At 36.6% G+C, this 15334-nt stretch overlaps 3 protein-coding genes across 4 annotated transcripts; 2 read left to right on the forward strand and 1 right to left on the reverse strand.

Moving 5' to 3' along the window:
* Window positions 1–983: 983 nt before the first annotated feature.
* LOC121748567 lies at window positions 984–3945 on the forward strand. Its single transcript, XM_042143007.1, has 12 exons — window positions 984–1210; window positions 1284–1352; window positions 1432–1518; window positions 1632–1730; window positions 1875–1970; window positions 2085–2150; window positions 2276–2366; window positions 2496–2563; window positions 2662–2727; window positions 3274–3324; window positions 3435–3499; window positions 3689–3945. The coding sequence occupies exons 1-12, from the start codon at window positions 1034–1036 to the stop codon at window positions 3762–3764; spliced, it is 1011 nt and encodes a 336-aa protein (XP_041998941.1). The 5' UTR covers window positions 984–1033; the 3' UTR covers window positions 3765–3945.
* Window positions 3946–9407: 5462 nt separating this feature from the next.
* Window positions 9408–10904, forward strand: LOC121747837. Its single transcript, XM_042141973.1, has 5 exons — window positions 9408–9706; window positions 9830–9941; window positions 10029–10121; window positions 10219–10428; window positions 10523–10904. Exons 1-5 carry the CDS (start codon window positions 9414–9416, stop codon window positions 10751–10753), a joined length of 939 nt encoding a protein of 312 aa, XP_041997907.1. The 5' UTR covers window positions 9408–9413; the 3' UTR covers window positions 10754–10904.
* Window positions 10905–13338: 2434 nt separating this feature from the next.
* Window positions 13339–15058, reverse strand: LOC121746692 (40S ribosomal protein S5-like). Of its 2 annotated transcripts, none has more exons than XM_042140606.1 (5): window positions 14933–15058; window positions 14739–14858; window positions 14063–14334; window positions 13665–13868; window positions 13339–13580 (listed from the first exon to the last, which is right to left on the reverse strand). In XM_042140606.1, the coding sequence occupies exons 2-5, from the start codon at window positions 14841–14843 to the stop codon at window positions 13526–13528; spliced, it is 636 nt and encodes a 211-aa protein (XP_041996540.1). In that variant the 5' UTR covers window positions 14844–14858; window positions 14933–15058; the 3' UTR covers window positions 13339–13525. The 2 variants fall into 2 exon arrangements, with proteins under 2 accessions (XP_041996540.1, XP_041996541.1); XM_042140607.1 differs by having other exon boundaries at window positions 14739–14868.
* Between the last annotated feature and the right edge of the window lie 276 nt (window positions 15059–15334).

Below are 15334 nucleotides of genomic sequence, written 5' to 3' on the forward strand. Positions count from 1 at the left end.
AGAGTGATGTGTTTTGTAAACAAGAGTGAAGTAAAATCATAATAAGAGTGATGTGTTTTGTAAACAAGAGTGAAGTAAAATCATGCTAAGAGTGATGTGTTTTGTAAACAAGAGTGAAGTAAAATCACTCTTTTATTGAGATTTTTTGGGAGAAAATAACTATGATTGTGGATAATATCAGCCAACTTAAATTAGGACTACGTACCGTATTTGTGACAATTAGCTATATTAAACATGACATAATCATTTTTTTTGTAAAAATAGCATAAGTAGAGATGTAACTTTATTTCAAGCAAATAAATCAATTTAAATTCTACTAAAACTATTCGCTAATCGTTATTAATAATACATGTGTGTACAGTGTACTCATTTGATTAAGGTAACTGCGCATCACACGTGGGTTGATCTAGCCGGCAGCCTTCAACAAACCCTCCGCCCCGCTCTTCTCACCGGTTCCGCCGAGCAGCTCCTCCGCCTTCTTCGCATAGCCCCCAACCTCGCCGCTCTCCTCCGGCTTCTTCACGTCGCCGCCCGAAGGAATTTCAGTCTCGGCCGCGGGTTTGTCTTCAGCGGGGGCGCCGTACTGGAGGAGGTAGCCCTCGGCTTGGTCGACGTACTTGCCGACACCCTGGGTGGAGTCGAGCTTGCCGTACTTGGAGACGGCACCGAGGAAGTCGGCGGAGGAGCTGGCGGCCTTGGCCTTGTCGCACTTCTCCAGCTCGTTGCTGAACTAGGCTGCATAATTTGATTTAAATTTGATAATGTAATTTCCAAAAATATCATTGGCCTATTTTGTATAATTAAAATAAATAATATTTGTTCCATTAAGATATGTGGCTGAGATTTGTTCTCTAGTTATACACTTAAGATTAGTTATACATTGATCACTACCCATTACTAGTATTTCTATTTATTTTTATTTTTATCAATATCCAGTAAATTAGATAAGTAAATAATTTTATACGAGAGTTTATAATGAGAGGGGAATCATTTTGAGGGAAGGAAAGGAAAGGAAGAAACGAGCAAGAAGAAGATGACGAGTGTCGCTGCGTCTCTATCGCATCGTATCCCTCGTTTCACTCCTTCCTTTCCTTCTTTTTCTTCACGCTTAGTTGGTGTGAAGATTAACAACAACAAAAATGGGGGCAATTATCCTTCACTCCTCCTCCCCTCATTCAAATCACAAACACGCATGGCTTCCACCAATCAGGTATTGAACCTTTTCCTCTATTTCTTCGATCGCTCGTATTTTCTTTTTTTAAATTTTCAATTCTATTTGACAGAGTGCTTCGACTGCCGCCGATGTCAACAACCCCCAACTTAATGTCTTCCAACTCATCCAAGCTCACCAGGTTCAGATTTTCACTCTGTGTGTGTGCGTTAATGGATTGAATTAGAATTAGAATTTGTAATTGTTGTTTTGGTTGTTAGGAAAAAGCTGCTAGGCTGCCTCCTATAGAGGAAATCAAGACAATTCTCAGTTACAGTTTGCGCGGAGTCCTCTCTACTTTCTCTCTGGTTAATTCTAATCACATCAACATTCGCATAACAAAAATTAAATAGAAATTTTAATTTTCGATTCCTATACAAAACTGTGGAAGATCTTTTCCTGTTTCCCTGGTCTCTTGCAGAAGTATGAGGGCTATCCATCAGGTTCGATGGTGGACTTTGCTTGTGATGCTTATGGATCTCCAATATTAGCTGTTAGTAGTTTGGCAGTTCATACCAAGGTTTGTAATCATTTATAACTTATAATTTGATTGCGTTTAGAGCTGTGATTCTCTTTCACCTAATCAAACTTTTCTATATCTGCTATATTATGAGTTGTGAGTCTATTGGCAAGCTTTCCTGTAAATGCATTCTGAACTATGCAGGACCTTTTAGCAAGTCCCCGGTGCTCATTGCTTGTCTCAAAGGATCCTGAAGATAGGACAGACCTAGTTATCGTAGTGCACGGTGATGCCCTCCCTGTAAGGCCATGGATTTGAGTTTTTTCTCTTTAAGCTGTTACAGTTTGTTTCCATTGCCAGTTTCATTTTATCTGACAAATTTGTCTGACCTGTAGACTTATGTTATCTATGTAGGTTGCTGAAAGTGAAACGGAAGCTATTCGTAGTGCATATTTGGCTACACATCCCGAGGCTTTTTGGGTAAGGCTCGCTTAACTTTCTTACTAAGCATTTTGTGTCATTTAACACCGTAAACACTCGTTTAACACCCTAAAGCTGGCATTACTGTGATATTCTGTTAAAAATTGTCACAAATATTTATGAAGGTTGACTTTGGTGACTTCCAATTTCTGCGGATTGAACCTAAAGTTGTTAGATATGTGTCGGGAGTTGCAACAGCTTTATTAGGATCGGGAGGTTTGTATGTTGCTACTCAGCTAAAGCTTGACGCGAACAATTTTGAGCTTTTCATACAAAGATTTGTGTTAGACTTCACCTGATTTATTATTGCTGAATGATGGACTTCTGCTATGCGAGTACTTGCAGAATTCAGCAAGGAGGAATTTAGAACAGCAAAAGTGGATCCTGTGTACCAATTCTCAAAGCCTATAACGGTATTATGACCAGCCATATCAGCAGTAGTATACTTTAATAAGTTATTCTTTGGCTGGGATCTTCTCTGAACTATGCTAGATTTGAATATTTGTTACAGTCCCACATGAATAAAGATCATGCAGATGAGACAAAGCTGATAGTCCAGCACTCTACCTCTGTCCCGGTAATACTGCAATATTTTTCTTTGGTGTTCTTTCAGCAACAACTGGAAACATGATTCCCTTGAATGTCAGAATTGGAATTCAACTCGTTTAATAAAGTTGACTTGCATTATTTTGAACTAGAAAGAGAATGTAAACTTGCTCTTGTGACTGTCTTTTTACTTTATTGTCTTTCTCATCCAAAGTGGGTTATTACTGAGTAGAGAATGTGACAGTGGATCTCAGTTATTTTGTTCGTTATACTGCTTTAGCATTTGATTGTTTGCAAGCTGTAGGAGCAACCTATGTATTATGATTTAATAGGATTCATTAAGGTTTAGTTAGTGTGTTGGTGCAACCTATGTATTGTGCATTTATTATAATTTATTACTCATTAAGGTTTAGTCATCTTTTCAGTGGTCTTGTGTTATTTCTCCCGAATTATGAACTGGTCTGTGAACCTCCGTTTGGTGGGATGTCCCTCTGAATTGCATCAACACATGTTTGATGCGTTTCGTATTTTATATGGTCCTGAGAATATGTAACTTAGCAAATAGTCCATTTTTCAGGTGGAGTTCGCAGACATGTTGGACATAGACAGTCTGGGTTTCAACGTGAAGGTTGAATTTGCACATTAGATTGTTCTCTCATGCCCTTTTACTCTAAAGAAGCTATCTTCGCTATTCTTTATTCATAATAGAGTTTCTAAATGTACTAATCTCCTGTGAAGGCTGGCTGTCAAGGCAACACTTTCAAGCTCCGAATTCCTTTCACAAGGCGTGCTACAGACAGAAAGTGAGTACACAAATTTCAGTTAGTTGCCTTAAATGCTTACTATTATTACATTGTGGATTCTAGCATCTAGATTGAGATGAAAGTGACCATTGTTTAAATTGGGAGGCTGGTATTCGTCCCCAAATTTGATTTATTGTGACATACTATCATATAATACCGTGTTATTGTTTTTGTGGACTATTATTGTAGGGATGTGAAGACACTAATAGTAGAAATGCTTCAGGCTGCCAGAAGTCAGGCTCAGCCCCCCTCCTCCGCAGCTTGATCGCTGCATGGGGGTCGGATACAAGGTGGGATACACACAAATGTAATTTTGTCCTTCCAAACTTATGTCTAAGTACAAAAAGTGTAATTTTGCCCCACTTTTTTAAAAAAATCTTAGCTTTTCTTTTGACTCCAACTTCATTATATTGTTTATTCATAAATAATTTACTCCAATTTTACAATTTTCATGGTTTTCCCTGGTCTATTTACACCATTTCAACTATAATTAAATCCATTCAGCCGTTATCAAGTAAATTAGCTATATGCGAAACATGTTACGTTAATAGCGGAACTGAAACTGAAGAGAAAATCATACAGTTATTCAATTTAGGAGGCCTATCAATATTACGACCTCCTATCGTGGTTACGGTTTTGTTATCGGCCGCCGGTCTGGTTCGGTTTGGGCATCACTACCCCGGCGGCCTGGTTCGGTTTGGGCATCACTACCCCACACCGCGGTGTTTATTGAGGCTGACAATAACTTTATTTTATTGTGTTCGATTCTACATGTTTCATTTTCTAAATCCATCATTTTTCAATAGAAATGGTGCGACGGCAGATTCTGGCAACAAGAAAGGAAAAAGTAATGCAATGGCATGCTGAAACAAAACGATACATGCTTGCCAAATTCATATCCCAAAAATATTCAAACGGACAAACCATATGGGTTATAAATTAATTTGATTTATTAGAGTTAAATAATATCTAACTAGAGTTTAACAACATCTCTAAAATTTAGAATCACAATTAAATTTAATTAGAATAAATACATCAAATGTACGTCTAAATGCATTAGAATATGCCACATATAATATAAATGATAGTATTGCCTATTCACATCAGAGAAATGGTGACATAAATTTACTGGTAAAAGTATTTATATTGTCACTAATACCTAAGTAACAACTAATAATCTCAGGTTTAGTCGTTAGCTACGATGATATAATTAGGAAATTATTTTTCTACAAGACCAACTGGCTAAACGGTGACTAGGATAATTCAAGTTTTAAGTTTGTTTTACAATATCAATGTCATATCCTCGTGGTTGTTATAAAAAAATAAATAAATAAACAACAAAGGACCAATAAACAAATGATTTAATTTGGGATCAAAGCCATTTCTACATCACGAATTATTTACTAAAACAACAATTCACATCTAAACTTATTATTGATGATAATAAATTACAAGAAAAAAAAAATAATAAAAGGGGTTATTCTTTTTATGTTACTGTAGTAAATTAATTATTGATAATAAAATTTATCTTTGCCATCTTTAAAAAATTTATTTTATTGGCTAGTCCACTATTTTGATCTAATCTATCTAATCAAAGACTATGCTCCTATTTATATATCCATCTCTCCTCTTGTTACATGTCACACACACACCATGGCTGAACAGAGTGATCAGAGCAAACCATTCCCAGTAGAAAATGATGCCAACCCATCAACCGTAGAAAGTGAAACCCAACCCATGGATGTAGTAATCGAGACAACCTCGTCATCATCCGACACCAGTCTATGGACAACCATCGCCCTAATCGGCGGAGTACTAACAACCCTCGCCGCCTTCGCCGCCTTCCTCATCCAGCAAAGCTTCCACCTCCCCGGGCCCCACTGCTCCATCCAACAGCTCTACGTCCCGGCGCTCGACACCTCTGCGCCGCCGCAAAACACCTCCGCCGCCACCAACCCCTTCCTCTTCTTCGTCCTCGACCTCGAAAACAACCTGCAGATCCGCAGCATATCCTACGGCGACGCTCACCTTCTACTACGGCCGCAAGGCTGTCAGCAGCTACGTCGTCCCCGGGTTCTACCAGGGGCGGAATAGGGCGGCGCGGAGGCGGGACGTGGTGGAGACGCGCGGCGTGCCGTGGGAGGACGCGGCGCAGACGGTGGCGGGAGGGGGCACGGCGGGGTTCCGGGTGGAGCTGGCGGCGCGGCCGAGGTTCAAGATATTGTTCTGGTATTCGAAGGAGAAGAAGGTGAGGGTGGTGGCGGAGGTGGCGGTGGATGGGTCTGGGTTGAAAGCTGGGAGGGATGATGTTGGGATGCATAGGGTTGAAGATTCTGGGGCTAAGGAGAGTGGGGTTAGGGTTATGCTTTTGTTTTTTTATGTTTTGGTTGTTCATTGTTTGATACATTGATCTTCCAATACGAGTTTTTTTTTTATCTTATTTTATTTTTACTATAAATAGTAAGTATTTTTAGTCACCTTCTTATCTCGTCCGGTCCTCCAGAATCTATCAAATCCTTTGTTCATCGACCCAATATCATGCATCTTCTTCTTCAATATCAGTAGCCCCTTAGATCTGCTACCTCTCATAGTTTCCTCTAACAAGATTAATTTAGTCGAAAAAATTTAGTCATGCACCAACACAATTAATTCATTGGTATATTTCATTGATGACTAGATCCACACTCATTTTTTAAATTTTTAATCACACATTTGTAATTATAGGAGTAGTACTTATTTTTGTATTTTAGATATTGACAATTGACCCCTCCTACTTTAAGATGGCCTCACACAAGTTTAAAAAAATGTTAACCCTCAGTATTCGATTCAGCCTATACTGATTAATTCTTCTATTCTCTAAAGTGTTTTTTTATCATTTGAATTTTAGGAAAAGTGATCCTAGGTTTTCTAATTGTCATTTCTGACACGGTTAAAGAACAAAAATAAATTAAGTACCAATAATCTTTAAAGTGATTAATAAAACTAAAAACGGAATAGAAGCATAAGTACTCCTATAAAATAATCTCGAAGATTATTTATAAAAAGATAAATACAATTGAAAAGCTTTAGGAATATATAATGAATTATAAATTAATGAACAAATTAAAAGAGTATTACAAAAAATAATTTATAAAAACTTTAAGTATATAATTATATTTAAATTGGTATCAGAGCTAGGTTAGTAGCTATGTAATTATAACCTAGATCAATACCAATTTGAAACACAATAATATACTGAAGGACGCTTATTGTTATCAAAGAAGTGATTTATATATGCCACTTTAGTTTTGTCCGAAATCAATGTGGGATATAAAATTCATCTCATGACTCATGAACTGAAACATAACAAAAAAATTTGGTATTCTAACAAATAGAATATAATCCAATTACATACTACACATGTTACAGTTGCTGTTCAAATACCATATCATTTGAATGTTGAAAATCTCGTGCAAAATACAAAGATATGTCAAACAATTCCCACTTCTCTGAGCTATAAGAGTGAAAGTTAAATCCCAAATCCTCAAGAGTATTGAGCAGCAATACGTAGTAGAATCATCATTATTTCCTCTGTCTTCTGTGGTTATATACACCGGAGCAGATTGGTCGTCAAGCTGCTGGGACGCTCACCTTCGGTGGCTACATAGTCCCCGGGTTATACTAGGGGCGGAAGAGGGCAGCGGGATGTGGTCGAGACGCGGCATGAGTGATGCTGGGTGGGGTTCAACATTTTCATGTACACCATGCATGAAAAGAAAAGAAGCAAAGAAAATTTATGTATATTAACTTTTAAGGCTTTGATTCGTAAAAGTAGTATGACACTGTGAAACTGGTTTAGTTAGAAGTTTGGTATTGTAATTTTTTGTTTTGTGCATATGTTAGGCAGCTAATTAATGGTGGATATGTGTGTTTTTTTGTAAATAATACTTATAAATGAAAATAGGTATAAAGGAATTGTGCCTAAAAATGAAAAGTTAAGAAGTGTGAATTATAATTTGTGTAGTGTTTGTCCAAGTATCATGAGCTAATGCAACGATTTGAACCGTAGCTGGACTGGACTGGAATGGTGGTCTATGTTCGTTTTTTTTGTACTAAATAAATGTACACAAATTTAGGCTAAAACGTTGACCATATTTCTGGAAAAACCGTAAACACAATCTGGATATATTTTATCTTTTATTATCAACTTAATTAAATAAAATTAACATTAAAAAATTTAGAAAGAAACCAACAAATGCCAATTTTCAACCTGATTCAAGTGCAAAGCTAGGAAATTATCGAGGCAAAATATATACAGAAAAATTATGAGAATTTTTTGGGACAATTTTTTGATGCATTAAGAAAGCCTGAAAAGAGCAGAGGTCCAACGTACAAAAAGAGACTCAAACTTGCGGAGAAAAGTAGAACAACTTCCTGTCAAACTTGCGAAAGACGTACCCAACCAAGATAGGAAGCATGGCTCTTTGGGTAAGCAAAAGGAAAATTCCACATATTGCATCAAAAGATAGAGAATTGTGGGGACATTTAGTGAAGGTTAAAAATAAATAAATTTATACTAATGAGTTGTTAGAGTACCATTTTGGATCATCCACCAAAATTAGACTAATTCTAAAAATGAAAAGTTTTAAACCAATACTAACCATACACATCATTCTAAATATGGACCCCACAATCTAGTAACACTACTTTCACCATATTTTCTCTCCCTCTCTTTTACTTTACAAATTATACATAAAAATCCGTGCCATTTACAACTGTCTATTTTTTGTAAACGGAGGAAGTATTATATATATGAAAAAATTGAAGAGAGGTTTGCCCCTTTCGAAGCAAGGGTGGCTTTGTTCCGGACATGAACCAACGACTACAACAGTTGGGACTTTTCGTGTGCAACAAATTTTCGAGAGAGATATGACAACGTTCACTTAATTTCATGTACATTATTTTGTGGAATCGCATCATGTATATGCCAATCTATTATCAACCATTAACAGATTCGACATTGAATAGAAACGCGCTCTATTATTCAAAAATATACTTGGTCTGAATAATTAATATAATTAGGTAGAAAATAAAAATACATTACTTTGTGAACATGGGAATTTAAGTTCCATAAAAGCTGGGTTATTAGGTAGCCATGGGCTGGTAAGGAAGAAGTCAATCATGAGTGCTAATTAATTAATTATTTACTACAGTACGTAATGGTAGCTTTTCCCATGTAACCACTCTCAACAAAATTTATGTTTCCTCCCAAAAACAAAATACTGTGCATGTCTTCCAAACAAATACTACTATACTCTAAGTTATCAAAAATATGGAACATATATTCAGCATTGGATATTTTTAAAATTTTAATTATAGTAGTAGTAGTTTTTTTTTTAATTTTTAACATGGATACTTTTACCCCAGGGATGGATCTGTTAGTAATCCACCCGAATTGTACTACTATTTATTATTATTATTATTTTTATTTGCCAAATTTTGGTAAAACGTTAGTAAGTTATCTTTTGTGAAAAAAATTTAAATAATTATTATGCCAGGTAATTTATATTAGCTTAATCTTTTCTTTTTTCTGTTCTCAAATAAATATGAATAATGTTGTCATTAATCAAGGTAATAATTTATAAAGATCAGTACCTCATGTATTCCACATGAAACGAATTATATTATTAAGTGTTCACACACGCTAGTACTATTAAAATTCCTATCCAATTAAAAAAAACATTATAAGACCATATTGTTTGGACTATAAAAACTAAAAGTGGACCAAGAACCTACCTAGAAATTATGTTATTTACCATAGTCCAACGTAAATAAAAAAAATCCAAAGTCTCTATCCATCATGCTAATATAAATAGGAGACTTTGAGATTTCAAAAATACACCCCAACCTAAATCAAGCACAACATTAAGTCAAAATGACTCCTCTATTTGTGCTATGCTACATTATCTACACCACCATCACTTCCACTATACTATCACTCCTCCTCGCCCTCCGCCGCATCTTCTCACTCCGAACCTCGGAGGAGATCGGAAATGTCATCGCACTATACGAAGGCACCGTCTACCACGAGCGACGCCACCCGGCCCGCAACGCCTTCCGTTTCCTGGCTCGTTATGCTCTCATCGACCTCGACCGCCCGCCCTACTCCCCTCCCAACTACCTCTCTGCCGACGATGCCCGCCGCGCCGCCAAGACAAACGGGCCCGTGTAATACTTCTTTGTGCTTTAACTAGTTTCATGCATAATATCATAAGCTACACATTATATACATTTAAATTTGTCTAAATTAATTTTCTAATATACTTTAGATCTTTTTTTTGGATTAAACAGGCATCTTTTGAGGATTCCATCAAGCCTCGGATATGAAAGAAGTCCAGTTAATTACTATTATTGCTATGAAATTGAAGGCTCTACCAAAATTCTCAAGAAATGCCTTGTCGAGGTAAAACCCTAAGGCCTAATCAATCAAAACTCTCTCTCTCTCTCTCTCTCTCTCTGTAACATGGGACAAAATTAACTATTGTTTCAGGCCAGCAATACACCATGGGGTGAAAGTGTGACATTTGTGTTCAACCCAAGTTCAGATTTAGTCCCAAAATCCGAGTACATTAGCCCATTCATGGTGAGTCTTTTCATCAAATTCTTGATTCTTGCATCAATTAATTAATGTAGTCAACAAATAAATATTAATTCAAGATGATTTCTTCCAATACTTAAAGGACATGCTTGGGAGCTGGAGGCTGAAAGTGAGCGAACCGAGTGAGAATTTATTCACGTTCATCGCAGTCGAACACCCGCAACTCGGAACCTATTTCCGAGCCTCCTTCACGGCCACGAAAGTCGCGACTCAGACGCCCATTTCTTCAGATGATCTTGAGGCATTCTTCTGGTTGATGCCTCATCGAGTCTCGATTATGGCCTATTGGAACGTACGTTATTAGCTAGCTAGTTCGATTAATATTAGGTCTTTTTTCTTACTTTCTTTTTTCATTTTGTTTGATAGGTTTGATTATTTTTATGCAGGCTGTTAAGCTGTGGTGGAAAAATGTTCCCTTCTTTGATCATCCAAGAAAAGAAAATCCATCCTACAGAGACGACGCGATTCTGCTCGACGAAAAGATGCAGTTTTGTCCCATTTTTGGAGGTAATAAATCGAAAGTGAGATGTGAAGAAAGAATTGATCGATGCTTCACTTGGAAGGATGCTAAGAGACCTTGGTCATATCTCATTTCTTATACTGGGAAAATTCTGTAGACTCTAATAATATATTTATACTCTATATGGTTCAATTTTTTTATATTTATATTTTTTTGTCCCGACAGTAAGTTAGAAATTACTAGTATTTCTTTGACTTAGTGGACTATAGTTTCTTGTTTTTTTTTTTGTAATGTTAATTTGGTTTGTATTCGAACGTGTTTCTATTTTAAATACTATGGTTTATTTGGTTGTATCTCACAGAAATTTGTTTTAGTAGGGAATGTATTTATTTAAATTTTGAGTTTGGAATTTTAAAACAAAATTGTTATATGTTTCGTTGTCATGATAGGGGCATTTATACAATTCAGTTGCTTTGTTTACTAAGCTTTTTCAAGTAAATAACAGTACTGACAACAACCAAATTAAATCAAATTCAAAAAAAACATGTTGCTCTGAATGATAAAAATAATTATAATTAAAGAGTACAACAGCTGAATACAAAATAGATTGAATTAATGAAGAAGGCACCATTTATTTTTCCAACATTGTGTGATTCCTTCCCTTTCCTGATAGTGATAAACAGACTTCATCGCAGAACAATTGCAAAACTAATTTGATCTGCAAATCCTAACCTTGTCGTCTGTGTGAATCCGCAATCGGAGCTTGTGATTGTCGTGCGGATGTTTGTTGGAGAAGACGACGATGCAGAAAGTCGCTGCGAGCAGAGACCGCTCAAACTCCGCTTCCACGCGTTGGCGCCATCATCCTCGATCGCCATTTCTGAATTGAGTTTGCGAGGATCTTCCCTCGCTTCATATTTGGGCGATTCCACTTTCATGTCGACTGATTCAGCCTCCTTCAATTTATTGAAGAAATCCTGTGAGATCGGGTCCTGATCGGCGCTGAAGGATTCATCTTACTCTGAATCGGCTGATCACGATCAGGAGCGTGGAGAAGTTGATTGGTAGTAGTTTCGACAAATTGAGGAGACGGCTGGGAGATGTAGTAGTTCATGTGGACAACCGACGCAGCGGAAGGGTTGCGCGAGTAAATCTGCTTCCCAGCCTCGTCGCTGATCTCGAGGTAGTCCTCGACGGAGAGGAGCTCCCACTCATCGTCAACATCCATTCAACTGCGTAGAACAGAATTCAACAATTGTTTTGAAGTGATTCTAATTGTGATTTTGATATAGAAATAGCAGTAGAAGGCATTGGGGAATTTTAATTTGGTTTGGTAATTGCTTCTTCTACGAGTCTACGACTACGAGTGAGAGAGCTACTTCGTCGATTTGCACATTAAGAGATGAATCGTGGAATTTTTATCTCATTTTTTATTTTCTTAATAAAAAATCTTATAGATGTAGATGGTGCATGGGATCCCAATTATTCTCCAGTTTACTTTTCTTGATTGATTGAGCGTTGAGGTGATCTACAGATATTTCTCTATTTTATTTTCTTTATTTTGAATATTAATTTGTTACTCCCTCCGTCCCACAAATATTGTCCCATTTTTTCATTTCCGTCCGTTCCGTAAAATTTGTCTCATTTCACTTTTTATCATTTTTTGTAATGAACCTCATATTCCACCAACTCATTCATACTCACATTTTATTATAAAACTAATATATAAAAGTAGGACTCACATTCTAATAATTTTTTCAACTCACTTTTCATTATATTTCTTAAAACTCGTGTCTGGTCAAAGTGAGACCATCTTTGTGGGACGGATGGAGCATTTGTGATAGGTTTGATGTGAAGGTCGTACATGTCATCAACGCAACCTCTATATTTGCAAATGTAGACGGAGATAAGTATAGACTATATCTATAATTTCAATAAATTCAAATAAAAAAACAGCATTAGATCAAAATTTGGAGTGATTTTAAGAATAATCATGAAGATGGTCATGAGCATAACCTAGCCATTATCTGCGGTTCTGCACCATGCGCGGAGCCATAGTTGATTCACTACTAATGAGAATACAAGTACAAGTAGTAGTACTATGGTGGAGTAATATATTTTGCCCACTATGGTGCGTTCGATTTTCTAGATAAAATAGTAGCAAGATAACATAACTATTCATCTAAGATTAAATCATGAGATTCAATCTCATAAACCAAACATAATACAAATTTAATCATAGATATAATCTTGCAAACCAAACACCTCTAAGTGTGATTTGATACTAGGGATGTGTAATACTCCCCCATCCCATAAGAATATGTACTTTTGGTTGAGCACATATTTTAATGCACAATTGGAAAGTAAAAGAGATAGAAAGAAAAAATAATTAAAGTATTGTTAGTGAAAAATGAGTCCAGTATGTATTCTTTTAGCATAGAAGAGTATGTATTATTGTAGAATAGAAGGATTTTATGTATTGATTTTTTACAAGTTGGTTGCTGTATCAATTGCAGTGCAAATCATGTAAAAAATACTTTAAAATTGATAATATACAGTGATTTTAGCAATTTTAATCCATACACAGAATTATGCCCCACAAGTTTTTTTAAAACAAAAATCACAACCAAACACTAGTGAACATTTTATTAGCAAAAATTATTGAATTGGTTCGCAACAGAGACGTACAAATATGATATGATCAGATCAGTGCAACCTTGACTGCGAAAAATATGCGATAACTTAAAACAATAGCAACAGGTTGTATTTCTCTTAATGAAAATAAAAATTAAATCAGGTTCTTCATGTATTCTACGCAAATGAATTTGTAATTTCATAGCTGCTTGACAAAAAGAACGTCTCCTACATTGTCAAAAAGAGGGATGCATATGATAACAGGAGGGACATTGGCATTGTCAATCTTGGACTCTCAACGATTGGCCTTTGCAACTCTCTCAATCTCATCCTTCTTCTTTATAGCATAGCTGTAAATACCAACAAGGTTCACATATTACCTTTCGAGTCAAGAATATACAAAGGTGATGAGATTGAGATTCAAGTTTTCTCACCTGTTAGAAGAGCCTTTGGCAGCATTGATAAGTTCATCGGCAAGGCATTCAGCAATAGTCTTGACATTTCTGAAAGAACTTTCGCGAGCGCCAGTGGTCAACAGGTAAATAGCCTGATTGACACGGCGTAGTGGAGAGATATCAACAGCCTGTCTTCTCACCACACCAGCTGACCCAATACGGGTGGCATCTTCCCTTGGCCCACTGCATACATAGTAGTTCAAGTGCAAAAATGAGCCAAAGTGATGATCAGGGGAGGCAAAAACAACATAAAGACAGAAATGCATATATGCTGAGCAATGGAGAATAAATCTTTTACATGTAAAAAGTACTTACAATATTTAGTTTTGTGCACAATTGATTTAAAAAATTATGTGTACAATCAGGGAAATGCAGACCTGTTGATAACTGCATCAACAATGACTTGAATTGGGTTGAGGTCAGTCAACAAATGGATGATCTCCATGGCATGCTTGATAATCCTAACAGCCATGAGCTTCTTTCCGTTGTTGCGGCCGTGCATCATGAGGGAGTTGGTAAGCCTCTCAATAATGGGGCACTGAGCCTTCCTGAAACGCCTCGCTTGGTACCTTCCCGCTGTGTGAGGCATGAATGTTGGGTGCTTGGCTGCTGTGGCAGTGATATAATCTTCCACAGAGATGTCACTAATCTGTAAGAGATTAAAACCACACCGTGAGTTCAAAAAAATGAACCAAAATAAACTACCAAAAGGAAACAAGCTGTGTAATTGAAAAGGGTATCATATTGAAGCTAGTTTATATAGATAAATTGGCAACATAAACAGACAAATGGTGTAATCGGTGAACTCGTAATGAAATCAGAAATAATTACAGTCAAACAGAGTAAGCAAACACATACATTGCAATCAAACACAGTAAAACTTCATACAAACACAGTCATTACAATCAAACACAGTAATACTTGAAGGATAGGTATACAAAGGAAAAATAATAAATAAAAAACAATAATTGAGCAGAACAAAGATAGGAAATTGAGAAGCAAAATCAATCAAAACTAAAGGAGGAGAGAACGCATTGTTAAACGAAAAATGACCTGAACTTCGTCATAGGACCAGCGGTTGAAGAGCATAACGCCGGTTTGAATCTTATCTTCCTCGTTCACAGGAGGAGAAACAGCAGCTACGACAGCTTCCGCCATATCTTCCCAACTCACCTGCCCTCGTCAGAAACCGATACGTATAAGCACACAAAAAGCAATACTAGAGAGAAATCAAGAGAGACTAAAACCTTGACGAATGTCGACGGCGTAAGGTAATTGCAGAGTGCAGGGAAGCTGAATGGATGTGACGGTGAAGAAAGAGGAACCGAACCCTAATCGCAGGATTTGGGCCTCAAATTACATAGATATCCCGGCAGCCCATTCAGACAATAAAAATCAATGTTAAATTGTTAATATTACTTGTAATATACAATTGCGATTTCGATTCATGTTCAAAACAGTTGACTTTTTTTATTTGTTTTTTTTTTATTTTACATAAAAAAATAAATAAATTTTCTATTTATCGCCCTTTAAAGTTCCAAAAGAATTGATCCAGAATCGAACAGGAGAACTGACATATCAATTTGTATTTAGCTCGTCATTGTCTCTATACCGTCTCTTAAACCGTCTCTTAACTACTATTTGAGCAC

This window comes from Salvia splendens, chromosome 9 (assembly GCF_004379255.2).
Source record: "Salvia splendens isolate huo1 chromosome 9, SspV2, whole genome shotgun sequence".
NCBI lineage: Eukaryota > Viridiplantae > Streptophyta > Magnoliopsida > Lamiales > Lamiaceae > Salvia > Salvia splendens.